Here is a 19,725-nt window from a genome sequence, read left to right as displayed (position 1 = left end):
GGTCCAGTTGGCCTTCATGGCAGAGCTGGATGAAAGTAATATGATTTATACACAAACACTTCCTCTGCCCAGAACAGCACCTATTACAGTATCTAGCACTTTATCAGTGGCGATAGCTTCCGTAAATGTTGCTACACTCTGTGACAGGGCGTTAAATTAGATGTCTCTTACAATCAAGACACTTGCTGACTGTTTGGTTCTTCGCTGTGCTTCCTTTTGTATTTCTGGGAGGTGTGATTTTCGCACAACGTCACACACGCATCTGAATTTCACTACTCAGCACAACAGTCAAAGTTAATTTGGAAAGGTGGGTAAGGTTTCTCAAGAAAACTTGTTTGATGATACACTTAAAGGAGACCTATTATGCTTTTTCTTATTTTCTTTTGTAAGTATAGCGCTCACATTAAACATGACTACAAATTTAGAGGAGGTCAAGCAATCCGATTGCTCAAGTGCTCTCTGTGTGATCTTAAATGTTTTTAAAAAAATGCTTGAGCTAACAAACTTGCAGACTACCATTATGGACACTGTAGGCTCACATGTGTAAAACTCTGGGGCTAAAAAACAAACATAAAGCCAACACAGAGGTGCCAAATACTTCTAGTGGACACTATTGGCTCCAAAAGCAATTCAATCCCAAAAAACTCCCATTTTAAAAACCTTAGGTAGAAAAATGAATGAGATGGTGCAGTAGAACAATTTGGATCTGGCAGGATTTGTGATCCCTGACTAGACTGGGATGCAGGGATTTTTAAACCAGAGGAAACAGGCACATATTGTTCTGCTGGGAGAGACCACTGCCTCTGGGGCGACATGCTTGGTTTGTAACAATGTTTAGGCACAAAGTAATCGCATTAATCCAAGAATCCATGTTTTCCCAACAGAGCTTTTCTTCTTTGTCTTTCGGCTGCTCCCTGTGAGTGTCTGCACAGCTGATTATCTACCTCCATTTCACCCTGTCTATAGCATCCAACTCTGTCACATCAACCCTCTGTATGTCCTTCTTCTGCAGGTCTTCCTCTTTCCCTTCTGCCTGGCAGCTCCATCTACAACATCCTTTGTCCAGTATATCCACCGTCCCTCCTCTGCACACGTCCAATCTGTCTCAGCCTTGCCTCTCTTTACTTTGTCTCCAAACCGCCCCCTTGGTACTAATTTCTAATCCTGACCATCTCAGTCACTCCCAAAGTCTTCACACCTCCAGCTCCACCTCCTGTATTTTTGTCAGTGCCACCGTCTCCAAACCACACATCAAAGCAGGTCTCACTACCATCTTGTAAACCTTCCCTTTCACTTGTCGCTACGCTTTAGTCACAAATCACCTCTGACACTCAGCTCCACCCACTCCACCCTGCCTGCACCCTCTTCGTCACCTCTCTTGCCTGCATTAAATGATTGACCCCAGGTATTTAAACTCCTCCACCTTCACTACCTCTGCTACTTCATTGCTTCACTGTTACACGTCTCAAAGAAGAAAACCAACAAAACAAAATAAAGACTTGAATGTCTGAGCAATTCAAATTCATGCAGATTCTACAAGAATGAATACAAATGATACCTGTGCACAATAATTTGATTTAAAAAGAATCAACTTTAACCAGCTTACCTGAAAGTAAAAGAAGGCCTGACCAAACCAGTAGTGCATGATGGTAGTCTGGGCGGCATCATAGTGGAGTTTCTTCCAGATAAACTGAGCCATGAGCGTCTGGATCAGCAGGCAGCAGCAGAGGACTGGCAGGTTGTGAGCACGGAAGAGCAGCGAAACCAACAAAACCAAGCCACTGTAAATCTCCCATAATCCCCTGCTCTTCAGTTTGGCATCTGCTGTGATGATCTGGGATCGCAACAGGTCCTTGGTGCCCGAGAAGAGGATTCCCAAAACGAAGACGTAAACAAAGCGAGCTTCCACCGTGCCCCTAAAAAAAGAAAGATCAAACACTGAGTTGTTTGTTGCATTTGCAGGAAGCCTGAACTGAATTTCCGTTAAACTTCTCATCCATCATTCAAGTAACTGTGGCGAGTGACTCTGGGATGTGTAACTATCCAAGTGTTTAGCAGTTAAATATCAGGAGAGGGGTTTGGGGGCACGAGGAAAGGGACTGACTTAGATCTTATGTTGCAATAGGTTTTTTTTAAAGTTCACCACTTGAATTAATTTCATATTCCTGTCTCTTGTTACACAGGATTCCTCACATTTCTGTGAGTCATAACCCTCCCTTCATTCAGTATGCAGTATGTCAATGTAACATTAATTATTAAAGCTATGAGACTGAAGACAGAACGAATCGCTGCAGGAAAACAGACTTTCTCGCCATCACGGTGTCTGTCGGGGTTCCTGCATCGCTACAATTTGATGCTATTAACATACTTTGACTACATTTTAAGGTCGTGTGCCATTTTATCTAAATTGTCCTTCTTCGGTGGAGCACCGCTGCGTGTAAGAAGCAAGCATATTGATGGTTGCTGTTAAACACACTACTCCTGAAATTGGCTTGGTTATTTCATGACAGCTGATTTGTAATGGTAAAACATTTCTCTGGAATAATTTTCATCTTTCTTTTGCCAGTAATGAAGAGGAAAAGTCCAAACTCAGAGATTAACTATACGGGTAGCCAGCTACAAAACTCCTACTACTGTATATCAGGTTGACTTTTTCCCTGGGTCCTCACTGTTGTCATCAGATGATATGTACTGCTGCTTTAAACACACAGATATGTAGCACACAGTGGTGGTTACACAGGTACGTCCATATGGTCTCTTATTTAAAATCTAATAATGGTGCGATGGTGGTGTGAAGTGCAGACTTTGAACTTTAATCATGGGGTTTAAGGAAAGTATTTCATTAACTGTTTGGAAATTAGAGCCATTTTAATGCACAGTACCTCATTTTCAGAGGCTTAAAAGTATTTGAAGTTTTGACTGACAAGCATTTAATGAAGGGAATGTGTGAGGTGAGGCCTGCTCCCTTCAGCTTTCATGACAAATTAAGTAGATAAAAGATCTGGAGTTGATTCCAAGTGTTGAACTTCCATTTGGTAGCTGCAACATTCAATATTATATAATAAAATACATATTCTATTATTATATATACATGATATTATTTCCAAAGAGATGTCAATGCACCAAATAAACTTTATGAGACTTTATGCCAAGTCCTTCTTAAAAAGAACGAATGCATTGGTCAGCTCACCAAAAGATTTTGAGTGCAGATTCTTTTCTTGATTATGAAAAACCATTCACAAAATCACAAAATCTAGCCAAAAACACTCTAGAGAAGGTGGATGCATCACTGTCAAAGTCTGCAACTGAGATGCCTTCATGAAAAGGTGCAAACCACTGGTTACACTCAAGAAGGCAAGATTAGGGTTTGCCAGAAAACATTAAAAAAGTGTCTGATTCTGAAAATGAAAAAATATGGAGAGATCAAACCATCAGTAAACTAGTGTTTATGCTATGCTGTCTGCTCAGATTCTGCAAAATGCTGTAAACCTGATAATGATCCAAAGCACACTGCAAAACCAACCCGAGTATTTCAAAGCAAAAAATGAGATATTCTTTAAAAGCCAAGTTAGTCATCTGATTTCAGCCCAATAGATCAAATTTTCAGATACTGAAGGTAAAACTGAAGGCAGTGAAGCCCACAAACAAGCTGAAGGCAGCTACAGTAAGGGCCTGACAGAGCATCAGCATTTGGTGAGGTTAACGGGTCCAGACCGTCATCGACTCCAAAGGTTTTCCATCCAAACATTAAAAATCAATCTTAACTTACGATACTGATCTTAGTGTACCTGCCCTATTACCTCCTAACTGTTAGGCCAATGTCAATGAAACTTTGCATGAACAACTTCACGCATACATTGATTTATTTATTATAAATCCCAATTCTTTGGCTTTTTCACATGAATTAAGCAAGGACATTTTTTTTTTTTTACAGATGTTGTGTGTTCTTCTGCACTTTTCTGATATTTAACTGAATCTATTCTGTCTCATGAATCAAGGCTTTTTTGATTTACCTTTCTAAATAAAAGCCTACATGCCGTTTTCTCAGACAGTTTTCTTTGTCTCTGCTACCTCAACTTGACCTCCACCGTTCCTGTTAAGTACCATTTCTTACTTGTATTATGAACTCAGGAACTTGTTACTTCAAAACAATTTTCTTTCTTTTTGTAGCTTTCTCCAGCTTTGTGGGCATCAATTATTTCAATTTTCAAAGTGCTAGGCAGCCGCAACGAGGAGTCCATGGCTGCTGATTGTTGGGAAATGGCAGAGAAAGTATTTAGAAAGGTATGAAATTTGTATCGTCTGACCTTTCCTGTTAGATATTGTGAAAAATGTATATCACATACTTTTTTTTTTTACATTTTCACTCAAAAAACTTTACACCATGGACAAAATACACAAATTGTTTTCTATTTATCTTCTATTGACAGTCCTCTTTGTCCATTCCTTTGCATGTGGCATTTTCTCCATTTTCTATCCTCTGTCCTCTCTTCGCACTCAGGCTGTACCGGACCGACCCACCACTCTGGGACCTCTCTGTTTTTCTGGCCCAGCTATTAATGCCTCCAGGATATTCACCCGGTCCAAACAAAGGGTTGAAGTATAGAGGCTCCATATGCTGTGCAGAATGCTCCTCGAGACAAATGCGTGATTTGTGAAATGGAGCAACATCAGTAAACTTACATTCTTGCTGTTTTGGGCTTGCACCTGTGTTCTGGAGGTAAATACTCCATGTGTTTGTTTTTTTAACTTTACCTTCTTATTTGGGAAGATACATTACAACAAAATAAAATCAAAAACACAAGAGTGTACATAGCTTAGATTATACATCCATAAAATTATACTCTGCTAAGGGTATGATGCCACAACATCAAATATAGCATCGAGCATATCGTGTAGTCTTTCTAAAACAAAACACTACACTGCATTAACTTCCTGTTTTCCCGTTTCATGTAGCTAATTATGATACGTTAAAATGGAAAGATTTCACACTTTCTTCCCTCCTTCTCTAATCTGATTTTGATCCACGCCACTGTTTTTATCTTCCTCTCTGTAGCCCTGTGGCAGACTGGTGGTCTGGCCAGGGCGCACCCTACCGCCCGCACCACGACAGCTGGGACTGGCTCCAGCAACCCTGAATTGGATAAGTGGAAGAAGATGAATGGATGGAAGTTTTCATCTTGGCAAAGATATAAGTTGTTTTGTTTAACTTGAGTTAAGTGAAGTCTAGCCTAAGCCTAACAAAAAAATAAATACATCTTTCCTTTACATTGTTTCATTATAACTTTTAGCTCACACTCTAACCTCCTTCTGTTTAAAATATTGTCATCACTGGATGCACTCTGTGTCTATGAAATGAGGGTTTTAGTCAGTTTTAACTGTGTATTTTAAAACGTAACATTCAAATATAATCATCACTACATTAGGGCCAACATGACAGATACCACATTTGAAACGTGGACTGGTAAGGTGCTCACAGCCTATTCTTGTTTCATACACAGTGGAAATTTATAGACCTCTGAAGCTTAAAAAAAGAAGTTATGGCTTAAAAAGGTTCCTTCAGATATTTACAAATAAGGCTCCAGGTAAATGAAATCATTAATGAAGGGATGGCTAAAGCAGAAACAGTGTACTTCCTGACAGCTGAGATAGACTCCAGCCCAACCACGACCCTGAATTAGAAAAGTAGAAGAAGATAAATGGATGAATGGATCTTTTCATCTCAGCAAAGATATAATGTGTCACTTCAAGTTGAGTTTAATCTATCTAGCCTAAGTGAAATCTAAGAGAAATTATACATGTAATCAATTCGATTACAATTTAATCTAAAATTGTAATCTAAAATTTATCTTGCTGTACTTAAAAAAAAAGACTAATCTTTCGATATATAACTAGGGTTAGTGTCACTACTGGTAGCATGAGGTGATACCTGGACCCTACAGAGGTTGCACAGGCAATCTAACTCATCTAGGATGGCACATCAATACGTCCCATTGCCAGAAAGTTTGCTGTGTCTCCCAGCACAGCATTAAGGATAGTTCAGGAGACAGACAGTTAGTGTAGCAGAGCTGGACAGGACCATCAGCAGGACCAGTATTTGCTCCCTTGTGTAAAGAGGAACAGGATGAGCACTGCCAACTATAAAATGACCTTCAGCAGATCAGTTGTGTGAATATCTGTGACCAAATAATCAGAAAAAGACTTTCTGAGGACGGCCTGAGGGCCTGACATCCTCTAGTGGGCCCTGTGCTCGCTGCACTATGGAGCTCAACTGTCATTTGGCATAGAACAACAGAAGTGGGAGAGGCAACACTGGCACTCTGTGACTTTCACCCTGAGCACATGTGACAGATGTGAAAGGGTCTGGAGAAGCCTTGGTGAATGTTAAGCTGCCCGTAACATCGTTCAGGATGACAGGTTTGGTGGAAGGTCAGGTTTGGTTTGGGGAGGCCTATCCATGGAGGGACACACAGACCTCTACTGGCTAGGCAACGACACCCTGACTGCCATTAGGTCAGAAATCCTTTGACCCATTGACAGACCCTAACGCCCGTCCGATGGGTCCTGGGTTCCTCCTGCTGCACGATAATGCCCCGACTCATTTGGCGAGAGTCTGCAGGCAGTAACTGGAGAATGAAGGAATTGATACCACTGACTGGCCCCCATGCTCACCTGACCTAAATCCAACATATATAAATATTCATTTAGCTGCCAATTTATCAGATAACTAAGCTAAATATTATCACTAGTGCATTATCTTGTTCATTGAATCATTGAAGTATTTTTAGCCTAACTTTATTGATATAAACGATTCTGACAAAAAAAAAGAAGAAAAAAAAATATATTCAATCCCATCACAAACCACCACCAAAAAAAAGATTTCCCAGCACATAACACATTTTCCATTAAGGTCACTCACACCCACACGTGTTTTCAATTACTCTGGCTAATGGGAGCTTTGAGCATGTTGAAATGTAGTGGAGCTGTAAACCAATGAGAAGGTTAGTAGGGTAGGTAGTCCTGCCCTGCAGTGTGCTATAAAACCAGCATGAGTGGGGTAGATATCACTGAAGCACAGGCTGTCCACATGAACACTCACCCACCCACCCATTGTTTTATATGAGCTAAACAGCGAGCTCACTAAGTAGTAAGTTCAAATGTTTTGGTCACCACCTTGAAGTACTGATGTTACATAATTGTACGCATGGTTATTTAAGTATGAGTCACATGAACAAACATCGGAACCAAAGTACGACAACTGAGTTCATGGACACAACAAATTTGCTGCACCAGTAACTTTAATTTGGCTAAACTGTATCCGCCTTCAGTAGCGTAGAAAAGTTTTGAGCCACACATCATTTCTCTTTATTTTGCTTCCAATGATCCAGAATTTCTTGCCTTTTTTTAATAGTGACATTAAGAGAATTTTTTTTAAAAATTTGCTTGTTTGTTAATACACTTAACACTGACTGAAAACATTCAAGCATAAAACAGGCAGCTGACTCAAGACATGAATTAGTGCTGTGAACAGACAACTTACCAAATAACTGATTTTAAGAGAATCACTTTGTTACTAGAAGCCTGTTGCAGAAAGACATTACTTATTACTTATAAGCTGAATCACAGAATAATGCCAAACACAACACAGTGTGGCAGGCATAATATTGTATTTTTGAACCAACAAGACGATTTCCAAAGAGCTATGACCTGAAAACTGGTACATCCCAGCACGGTGTGCAGTGTGTCCTTAAAAAGTCGGAGGAAACTGCAAAAGTTGAGGAGAAAAAAAAAACACAAACGGCAAACCTAAAAGCCTATCTATAATAGATGAACAGTATGTGCTAGGGCTGTTCGATATAACGATATATATCGGATGACGATAGAAAAACGTCTATCGTTTCATTTTACGCTATCGTTTGTTTCGTGGTGTCGCAAAATAAACTGTTTACGGCAATATTTTTTCATTATTTTGATGGTCACTGTAGTGGCTATATTAATTTCCTAAAGTTCTCTCTTTCTCTTATGTTTAATATAACCACACTACAGAAGGACAAGCGCTTGTTTTTATGCGTTGTCGTTAGCAACAACGACGGTAAAACCACCTCGTGTCCGCTTGTTTATTTTCCACATAAACCTTTCACAATAAAGCTCAAGATCCTGTTGAGACTTTTCAAAATAAACTGAATCACGTGAAAGATGCAGAGTATTTACGGATGAGAAGCAAAAAAGAGCCGTCAGGTGCTGAAAAATAAACCTTAGACTCAAACGTTAGAACAGGCTTTTCCCCGCAGCACGCTGTGTAATAAATACTCACAAAGAAAACGGCGGCCGTTACAACTTATGTCTAAAAATGTATCGTTTCATGCATCAGTTAAAACACTCGACTCCAGGTACGCGGCGCCCAGCTGGAAACACTTCACGCAAGTCGAGCTGCCCAACATTCACAGAATTTACAGAAAATGTTACATTTTTGTGATTTATATCGTTATCGGACGATAGATGTCTTAATATCGGGATATGAGATTTTGGTCATATCGCACAGCCCTAGTATGTGCAAGTTGTCACCTTAAGATATAAGAAAACCCTGCTACCAGGCTCAGGGAGGGTCAGCCATGTGCCCCGACTGGTTGGAGGGAAAACAGAAGAGAGAAAAACGAGCTTAGAGGGACTAAAAACAAAAAGTAAACTACAGGAGAGCGAAGGCAAAAGTTCACAACATGCAGTAGCAGCACACACGAAAAGATGAAGAAGAAGGAGAAATGATCATTGCCTCAGCCGGGGCCTGAGCCTACAGCATGACTAAAGGAGCGTTCACCTGATCCAACCCCAAGTAAGCGAGGGACATATATCACTAACAAAGCAACTGAAGTCTCAAATACAGCTCTGGTAGGTGTTCATTTAGTATTTTGGGGGGGATTTTTTTGTCCTGCTGCTCAGGGAGAGGAGAAAATGACACCCTGCATGACTATTGAGACATCTGAGGAGGCACTCACAAGGCACTCTCAACAGGTAAGAAAACCATATTAGCTCCACGTCTGAGGCTTCTGTTTGTTCTTTCTTACAACACAGAGGCTGACCGCAGGGCTTATATCTGATGGTCTTGGCAAATGGATGTAGTGTGCAGCTTCTTTTGGTGTGTCACATGAATATATTATAGTCATCTCATATCATGAAGGGTGAGATTTTGAACTGCTGGCACTATATATGGTTACTTCAAATACACCTACAGTCTGTGCAAACTCACACTGCTTACCAGAGGCAACCCAAGTGAAGCACGGGCTGTGCGTATGTGCTTTTTATATAGCAAAAGGAAAACACCACATTGAGAGTTCTGTAACGTTCAAGCGAAAATCTGCATCCAACATTTTTTTTCTAGATGGTCTCTTCTTTAAGTTCACAAAAAAAAATAAGGTTCCCCTGAACGCGAGCATGATCAGCGAGATTCAAAGGCAGACGAAGCCAGCAATGCATGCCCTGTGGTGCACGACGGTGAGTCTGGATCTGAAGTCTGAAGCTACCGCAAGGTTAAAAACAGGTTTCCACAAGCTCTTCTTCTTCTTCTTCTTCTTCTAAAAGGCTTACTCCACAAAAAAAGCCTTTTCAAGCTATCAATAATTTATATACTGAAAAAGTCCCAAATTGAAGCTTTAAAGGAAAAGTGCTTTCGATTATGAAGGCAATTACATTTAGTCTAATTTCCATTTCAGGCATTCAGCATTTTCTCTTATCCAGAGAGACTTAAATGAAAAGATTTTCCCACTCACATCTGCTCTTTAATTAACTTACATTTATTAATATTTGCCCTAAAACGAGGACTAAGTAAATTAGCCTCGATAAAACAAAAACAGGCAACAAAAGAGTGGACAGAACTGTGACGTGAGTTGTTTTTTCTTCTACCCATTTCATAATAGATGAAGGAGAAATCAAGAGTATTAGGAGGTAATGAAGTTAAGAAAGCCACTGAATATTAAAGCAGTTACAGCCAGAGGGAAACTGAGACTTAATTTTGTTCTCTGCAAACATGTGAAGATTAACAGTCATTAGGATGACGGTGCCCTGAATATTCTCACCTCTGGACCTTTTTGACATCAGATATCTTGAAAAGCACAGGTGGAATTAAACACATTCATGACTCAGTTCCATGAAGTCTCCCAGTAAGCTGTGCTAACAATACCAGGAACTTCTAAGGCTGAAAGGCAGCTTTATTAATATGATCAAATCATCTGTATTTTTCTTTGACAAGCCAAAATGGCTGTTGTGAATGAGCTCCATTCGCCTCCAAACAGCTGTATAATTATCAGAATAATATCCATCATTTTTGCTTCTGATGATATTTCCAAACTGCAACAGCAGCTCAAAAAGCTCTTTGCACATTTAGAGAATCTCCTGCTGACAAGCACTGGTGTCTTCATTTCAAGGCAATCGCTCAGTAAACGAACGTTTCTTTTGCAGCAGGATGCAGTCAAAGCCGCAAAAGTACGACAGGATAATCGCTGACCCTGAAGGAGCTGAGCAAGTATTGGACATGTATTATTAATCAGGTTTTATGGAAACCTGTTCCAACAGAAGAAAGGAGCAGAGTAATATGCCCCATACAGCACTATTCCTTATTATTCACAACTCCCTTAACAATATGCCAGGCATTGTATTCATCATTATTTTATGCACAGGAAAAGTGGAAAATCCTGGCCTGGATTTGATTTTACAGGAGGACAGGGATGGATGTGAGCTGCCGGGTTGGCATAATAACCATCTAGCGTGGATGACAAACCTTTCATTCTAAAGTACAGATGCAGGAAAATTTTTGTGAGCCCTCTGGAATTACCAGGATTTCTAAACTGATTAGAAAATATGGCCTGATTTTCATTTAAGCCACAAAATTGTAGATAAACACGATGCGACCAAACTAATGTTAAACAAACAGTGCAGAACATTGGCAGAAGCTCTTTTAGCAGCAACAACTTTGATCCCAGAGACTGCTTGGGGAGACCTGCACAACCATGAGGAGGAATTCTGGCCCAGTCCTCCCCACAAAACTGTTTCAGTTCACCAGTAACTCTGGGAGGTGTTGACTGAACTATTCAGCTCATGCTAAGCATCTCAACTGAGAAAAGGTCAGCAGACTGAACTGGTTATTCTAAAGCCTGATGTAGAATTCTGCAGTAAATCTATGTTGTAACTTGTGAGCTAACTGGAAACGCTTTTTAACACTACGCTGTAACCTTCCAAGTGCATGCATTAAAGCTGAGATAAGATCTTATACTGATGTACAGTGTTTTTTTAACCGCATTTCAAACAAAGTGGTGTTCATTTTTACCAGAAATGCTAAATTTTGCATCATTGTGCTACAGAACATTGCAGCACATGTGTTGCACAACTTGAGGTGGTCTTTTTTTGTTTATTCATCTATAAGTGTTCTGATTATAGACTCTCGTGTCTACATAAAGCCTTTTGTTTCTCGTTCTAGCTTCTAGCTCCTTAATGCTCCTGCTGTGGTGCTGTGAAAGTTTCTGTGTTCAAGGCACGGCTCTCCACAATCAATCTTTCTAAAGAAGAGCAGACTTTGTCAGTAGCAAGACATTGTATGCCTTTATTTAGAGGGAGAGGCATCTTCACAACCCACGCTTTCAATCTCATCTCTTTAATTGGAATATGTGATTCTACCTAGCTTTTGGAGAAGTCGCCACACAAAGGTACAGTCATGTGAAGAGGAGTGTTTGCACAGGTTTCTGAGCGGTTCTGTAGAAAACTAATTACACCCAATGATTCAGCAGTTTTGGGAACCACCTTTAGTAACAATTACTTGAAGTAATTGTTTTCTATCAGCCTGTAACAGCAGTGTGGACGAGTTTGGTGCCCCTCTCCTTTACAATGTCCCTTCACTTCACTGAGAATTGTGGACATTCATTGATGCACAGCTGTCTCTCGCCACAGCATTTCAATCAGTTGACTTTGACTGGACCACTGCAGCAACTCAGTTCTCTTGTTTTTCAGCAAGTCTGTTGTAGATTTGCTACTTTGGCTGATGGACAGATGGCTTCAATGCAATGTTCATGGTGGACTGCAAGGTGCCGAGAGCCTGTGGCTGCAGAACAAACCCAAATCATCACCGCTCCGCTGTGAGTCCTGTGAAAACCATTCACATAAACATCCTGTTCCCTTCCCAACCTCAAACAATTACTCAGTGTATTCAATAAACACTTGAAACAGCTGTTATCACTTATTCAGGTTGTGTTTGTTTCTTATAACAAAGTCCAAATTCTTTGCAGAAACTCTGTTAATTGTATAGAATACCGTACAAAAGTCTTGAGCAGCGCTTCATTTCTTTAGGTTTAGTTTACACGGGGCCAGACTTGGAGTCTTGAGCAATAGTTCTTTAGGATTTTTGTAGGTCTTCGACATTTTCAATCGAGTTCTCATGTCTGATCATTTTCAGAGGAATGCTTTTTCTACGCCCTAGGAAATCATTCAAGGATGAAAAAGGTGCGTAAGTCAAGGGATGAACCAGTGTTGTGCTACAACATTAAATTGTATTTTTAGGCACTTGTACCTTTGTACCACAGTTGCAGCCTGTCATGAAAACACATTTGCTCCAATTTCTTTAAACGAATTTCCAAATGATGTCAAAGATAACACAGCTTGACAGACATTAAATATTATTTTTACACCAACAATGAGATTTCCAAAGAGCTATTGACGTTCTGTGTGTATCTTTAAAAAGTTTGAGGAAACCGAACAAGTGAAAGACAAAAGAAGACGTGGCAGGCATAAAAATCACTATCGACAGCAGATGAACAGTATGTGAAAGTCATGTCCCTGAGAAACAGGAAAATCCAGCAAGAACCTGACGCAATACCTGAGAGATGGAAAGCTGTCACCTACAAAACACAGTGGAGGGTATGTCATGGTTTGGAGCTGCATTTCAACCTTGTGGTGTTGAAGATCTTGTCAAAATTAATTAATGCAGAAAATTACAGATTATATTTTGATCTACGACGCAATACCATCTGTAAAGCATCTGATTGGCAACAGCTTCATTTTTCAGCATCACAATGATCCCAGACACACTGACAATGCAGTAAAAACATACCTGGATTGAAAAACACTCAATGGAACGGACTGGCCTCCCCAGATTCCAGACCTCAACACTGTTGAGGCAGTGTGGGATCATCTTTTCAGAGAACAGAACAAAAGGCAGAAACATCCAAAGAAGAGCTTTGAATGTCCTTCAAAAAGCCTGGAGAACTATTCCTGAAGACCTTTTAAAGAAATCGGAAGAAAACTTGTCCAATAAAGTTCAGGCTGTGCTTAAAAATATCAAGTTTCACATTTCTAACAATTGGGAAAAAAAACTTTTCTATGTATGTTTGCACTTGTTTCAACAGATCACTGAACCTATTTCCAATTTTCTGCGCATCACTCTGAAACAATAACCATCTTCCTGAGCCGAGAGGCACGAGAAAGTCTGAATACTGAAAGGCATCTTGTTTGCTCTGACATTTTCAAGGCAGAATGCACAAACTGTCCGTGTTGTCTGAGCAATAAAGGCTCTATGTAATGTTTATATAATTTCCCTAACTGCAGGCCCTTCAAAAAGTGTCTGCAGTGATTTTAAGAGTACCCTGATTATAGCATGTCATGCACAGTTTTGGGGTTGAAGACATGAATGAGGCTGATTTTAATCATCAGATTCTTCAACTTTCCCAACTCTCATGGCATGTGTCTCAGAAGGCATAATGCCATCCACAATTTCCATCCAAACGTAAAGACATGCAGCCAAAACACAAAGTGCAGCAACAGTAAACAGGACTCCTGCAGCCCTTCATATCCCTGCTCTCTCATCCCTTTTGTCCACTCGAATTACAGTGGTCTGTAATAGATATGAAAAAAGTCTTGGTTTTATAATAGAAACAGTCTGACGGACAGTTTGAGATGCAGTATAGAATCATTGAGATAATAACACTGTTTATCATGTTGCTGTTTGGTGGTGGATGCATGCAAAGGATCCTGGAACTGCAGTCGAAGAATTTTTGTTCCAGATTATAGCCAGTGAAATTGTAAAGTCATTAGTATTGACAATCCATGCTATCAATCCTCCTCAGATATAATGTCATTTTGTAGTGAATCATTTATATAAGTCTGCCATTCGCCTTCTGGCATGCATTAACTCAGACCACTAAACAAATACAAAGCTTGGAAGAGGAAGCCTGGTCTTATTACAGAACAATAACACAGAATATTCCAAAGTTGTGTTCAGCTGCGTCTTCCCGAGGAGGACATTCATCACAAAGAACAATGCTAAGAGAGCATTTTGTTACTTCTGGTGGTTTTTTTTGTTGTTGTAGAGATTACTTTTGGATTTCAGAACTACACCAGGAAACATAATGAACACTTGAATCTTCCCAGAAACAGGGAGATGGCCATTCATAGGCCAGTAAGCATTTATTAGAGCAGATAGAGCAATACTGTTGCCTTATTCTAGTTGGTTTTGACAGGTGAGATAAAAACTGCATTACTAACATACAGATTTGCTTTGGCATTACTTTCATAAAGACATTACATCTAATTTTTTTTCAACATCATTTTTAAAAGATATTCCTCAAAACCAGTTTCTCTCAGAGATTCTTCACTGGAAATGTTTATTTCAAGTCATTCAAAATAATATTTTTTGTCTTAGTATCTGTTCTTCTCACTGGTCTTAAAGGGGTGGGGCTCAACTGCTATCTACCATAGACTGTATATAAAAGATGGCTCTAGCTTCAGGAAAAAAAAAGAGAAGACAGAGTAGAAAATCTTAGAACTGCATTCTTTCAAGTGTCCAGCAGGGGGCGACTTCTGTAGTAGCAATACGAAGTCACACCGTATAGAAATCAACAGGATAAAGGCCAGCAGCTCCCTTTTTTCAATAACCTCAGTAAATATTTTCATGAGTTTATGGCCTCAACTGCTAGTTTCAAGTCTTACACAAAACAACATGGTGTTAATGTTTTTAAATGAAGACACCATTTAGTCAAAAAGTAGGATAAAGCAAGGTACCCTGTGGTTCCCTGTGACTGATAGTCACTAGCTGTGAGAGAGAGTGCAGTGTCCTCAGTTTCCCAATCAGTTCTGCCCAGTGGGCCAGATTTACTAAACAAGGCAAAATATCGTGTAAGTGCAATCCCCTAAATAGCGCTCATGTGGTTAGTTTTATGAGTGATTTACAAAAGTTGCCCTGTTTTCTAAAAAAAAAACTGGCACAGTCATTTCATTCCAACATCAAGCACAAAGAGTAAGCCATGCAGAATTAAATTTTGGCATAATTAGCAGTAAACTACACGTCAACTGCTAACTGAAGACTTCATGTTTGTGCGTTGGATTTGACCTAATACACGCAATATTATCACTTTGTAAAAATGAGGTCAAATTGCATAAAAGCTCATCAGGAAATGACTCTCCTGCTTCTTTGCTCTATGACCAGTCTGGTCATCTTTATTAAAACATATTGTTTATTTTTCTAAATTATGGTTTCGATTAGAGTCAAAAAGGAAATGCAGTACGTGTCACAACTGTGAATGAAAAGTAACTAGCCAATAAACAAACAAAGCCCATTGATTTTGGTCAGATTTAGCCCATGTTTGTTTGTTTGTTTGTAAAATCTGTAAAAAAAACAAAAAAAACAAAAACAAAACAAAAAACCTTTGATGATAACAGATAAAATGCTCAGCTTGATGCTTCAAAGCAGAACTTTACTAGCAAATTTCAAAGCAATGGCTACATCCATCTGTTACATACAGTCTATGCTCCCCTCTCTATATCCAGTGAACTGAGATTAACGAATTAAAACCCTTTCCTATAATGAACAATTATAGCAGTTACACAAGAAAAATGTGGCAGGCTGACTGTCATGAATCCAGCTCTGTATTCTCCATTCACCAAAACAGTTAAATGCTTTATTTGAATCAAAAGGACTTCTTATTGGATTATTTATTCATGTTTCCAGGCCACTGTCACTCAAATGTGATCAAATCACACTGACCTCGCCCTGAAGAAGCAAAACCTCCCCGTATTAAACTCCTCAGCAATAATATTATCAGAGTTTTTTCCCCCCAACCTTTAACTTTGATTGTTCTATATTTAGTAATGAATATTTAATGTGAGTGAAAGAAAAGATGTCTAATTTGAAACTATGTTTTTTAGGGGTGTTAAATCCTTTGGGAAACATTGACATTGCTTGATGAGGAGGTGCAATCCAATCAATATCGTTCTCCAAATACTGCCTCCTTTTTTTTAAAAAGGTTAATAGTAGTAACAGTGGACAGAAAATAGTAGCTTGTCAAGCTGCAGAGCTGCCTGGATTTCATGTTACCTTGGAAACAAGCACTGGCGCTCCAGCAAGTGAATAAGAAAAGGTAAGACTATGTCCAATCCCCTTAACATGTTTGGTAGATCCCCTTCATCAATCACCTGCATCAGGCTAACACTTACAGTAAATCAGCCAAAACAAGTGATTCAGTGCCAGAGGAAAAGCTTTGAAGCAGACGCCTGAGAGCGAGCAGGGCCTGCCCACTTTGTCTGAGCCCTGGACTTTCTGCGGGATAAAGCTGAGCCTGTCGCGGTGGCGACTGCTAAAACGCCACGGGGACCGAGGAGAAGACTTTAAAACAATGGTTACAGACACAACATCTAATTATGCAACAAGCCACTAGATCAATACCTGCTTCTCTGGCAGCATGTGTTGATGTCCCCCTTTATTTAAACTTCTACTTTGTGTTATTTCTTTTAAACAATCCCGTTTGTGCTGAAACAGTAGAAAGCGGTTTTTACGTACACGGCTCTGGCAGTCAGTGGAGGACAATAATTTGCTAAATGTTACCACTGATATATTGTAAACACAGAATTGACTTTGAAACAGGGTTATAAAACACTTTACCTCCTGGGTAATAAAACTGAAAACTGCATTCTGTGTGTGCCTGTCTGCGTGTGCGTGCGTGCATGCATGTGTGTGTGGCAGAGGTTCACAGGTGTTTTGAGACGAGTTTGAATACATTTCCATTTTTAAGCGGGATCGGTATGCATGAATATTTTTAAATTGGGAAACTGCGCAACAGCCCCCTTTCGAGATCAAGCAGTACACGATAAAATGGGTCATGTTTTGTGCAGGTGTGAAGCACGCGCGCTCACACGCACACACAAACAGAAGCATAAACATTGTAAATGCTTCTAGTGGCTTTGTGTTCAGTATAAAAAAAGTGCCATAAATGTGGAGGGGGGACTGAAACAAACTTTGGCTATGATGCATACAGCCTCAGACAGGTTTGGACCTCAGCCGGCTGCTTTGATGTTCAGCTACTTCCTGCTGGAACGCTCGCTCAGAAAAATTTCATTCGCTTCCGCTTTTGTTACCTTAATTGCATCTTCCTGTCTATAGTTATGTGTTGTCAGTGCTGGAGCGGTAATCACCCACCTCTCAATATCTAAATAAATACAAATAATTCAGAGTATATACGTGCCCTGTCGCCTGACTTTGTTAGCTTTCTATTTTTAGGTTCATTTGAGATGATGCCATAAGGAGGGGTGTGCGCGGGGGAGAGGAAAACTGAGAAGGAAAAAAGACAAACTGTATCCACAGTGACATCAATCCAAGCGAGTCTTTGAGCCCTTTAAAGTGAGCAGCGTTGGCTGTTCTCAACCCCATTAGCCATTTTGAAAGATGCAGCAGCGCAATTAGGCAGTTGGCACGAAGGGAGGTGAGGAGGGAACCGGGGAGTTGTCAGGGGGCTTTACTCTGATAAAACACACAGAAAGAGTAACCCGAGAAGACCAGACTTTAAACAGGGTCATTATACAAAGCTGCTTCTTTTTAGATCCACATTACAGCATGGGTGGGGGGTGGGCATTTTTCATCTCAGAAAGAGATCTATCTAAAATTGCCATAGCTTTAACTAGATGGCTGTTTAAAAATGGCCAAACAACAAAATATAGACCCATGGGAAATTATTTTGTCTCAAATGTTGGAAGCTTTAATACGATAAAATCAAAGTTCTATTTTAATTGGCCAAAAATAGAATTTCCTTAGCAAGCAATGAAAACACAGAACCTGAGCTACACGACCTGCTGTCGTCAAAAATAACAACACTTAAGTTAGTCTCTAGGAAGAGCTAAAGCTAAAGAAAAACTTGAGGTGATGCACAATCATGATCACTGCGTGTGAAAAGAAACACTGAAGCACTGGGTCGAACATCAGCCATGTCAATTATACAGTCGGTCAAAAGGAGCCCAAGTCACTGCATGGCTTTAGTAAGGTGTCTTTGTTTGGCTAAGGGTGAGAGGTTGAGATTTTAATTAGGCAAGCAGGTAGGCGAGCCTGCCAAGGAGAACAGAAAAGGTTAGGGAAGGCCAGGTACTGGTGGTAGATGAAGGGAGGTCAGGAAAACTAGACAGGAGAACCGTGTGCAGCCCTGAACACTCATCATTTTCTGACAGGGGTTAGTAGCAGGTAACTCTGTGCCAAGCTACTGGCTACAGGATGAAAAATTACACCACTTAGGAGGTGCAAAAATCCTCTCTTTTCGGACAATGCTAACAACAACTATTACAGACGGACTGTGCTAAAGGATAAGATATATACACGGTGTAAAGAGGCTCCAGTCTCCAAGAATACTAATGCATTTAAAGCTGAACCATTAACATGATTTTTTTTAATTCAGGTTGAGTTCAAGGACACACAAAATTTCCTAAATGCACTGGATGCTGAGCAGTTGGCACCATCAGCTCTTTAAATGAAAAAGATTATTATGCATCTAGGTTGCTTGATTAAGACTTGAGGGTCTTAGCAGGGAAGAGTCTTACCCTCAGAGGTATACTGGAAGGGCTTGAATACATTTTCAGGCTTAAGAAATGAAAACTCTTCTCAAGATTTGTTTTTAAATGACAGCAGGGACGACTGAGGACCATTTAAAAAAAAATCTGAGATAAGAAAATCAACAGGCCGGAAAAAAAGCATCATCCTTGTAAAACCTGTCACTGTTGAGCCAGTTAAAATGCCTCCAGTCTTACTGTTGTCATCACAATTGTGCACGCAATTTGATCCAATCTCAATACACAAATCAGTTAGCTGTGGCTGGCTGACTTGTCAACAAACATGACCCCAAGACGAGGAAAACAATGCTCTCCACGCGTCCACTCGAATGTTATGCTTTCAGGCTTTCTTTACTACTAGAAAGAGGCAGCAAGCTTGATTTCTTTAAAATATAGTCATGAAGTAACAATTATAGTTACACCTGCTGGCATCTGATCATAACACAGGTTTAACTATCTCTCGATCTGCAGTTACTTACACTTTGCATCAACATGCAAAGTGGCAGCTGTGGCTACAACAGTAGCTTGCCTCCACCAGTGTGTGAATGTGAGAGTGAATGAATAGTGGCATTGTAAAGCGCTTTGGGTGCCTTGAAAAGCGCTATATGAAATCCAATCCATTAACATGATTTTGTTTTCCTGTTTTTTAATTGAAAATTGTACAAAGTCAAGATGACAAATGTCATAACTGAGACATTTTCTGTTTTGCAAAAAATATATCTTCATCTTAAACAGGAAGCTAGCAACACATTTTGAAAATGTGAGACGGGGGAGGATCACCATTGTGCTGCCTGACATCTGCACTTTTTAAAAATACGTAGCCATGCCACGGCACGATGTGGACTGGGACACAGTCCCACTGGAACAATTAATACCCTGCTTGAA

At 40.0% G+C, this 19,725-nt stretch overlaps 1 protein-coding gene across 1 annotated transcript in view; it reads right to left on the bottom strand.

The window, feature by feature from the left end:
• The window catches only part of pigg (phosphatidylinositol glycan anchor biosynthesis class G), an 81,908-nt gene that overhangs the window by 10,484 nt on the left and 51,699 nt on the right, over positions 1–19,725 (bottom strand). The window contains exon 11 of the mRNA XM_031751430.2: positions 1,607–1,916. Coding sequence (XP_031607290.1) covers positions 1,607–1,916 — 310 coding nt within the window. The remainder of the gene's footprint in view (positions 1–1,606; positions 1,917–19,725) is intronic.

Source organism: Oreochromis aureus, linkage group 2 (genome assembly GCF_013358895.1).
Source record: "Oreochromis aureus strain Israel breed Guangdong linkage group 2, ZZ_aureus, whole genome shotgun sequence".
NCBI lineage: Eukaryota > Metazoa > Chordata > Actinopteri > Cichliformes > Cichlidae > Oreochromis > Oreochromis aureus.
Note: the sequence above shows the minus strand (reverse complement) of the source record. Positions and strands in the feature narration are given on the sequence as shown.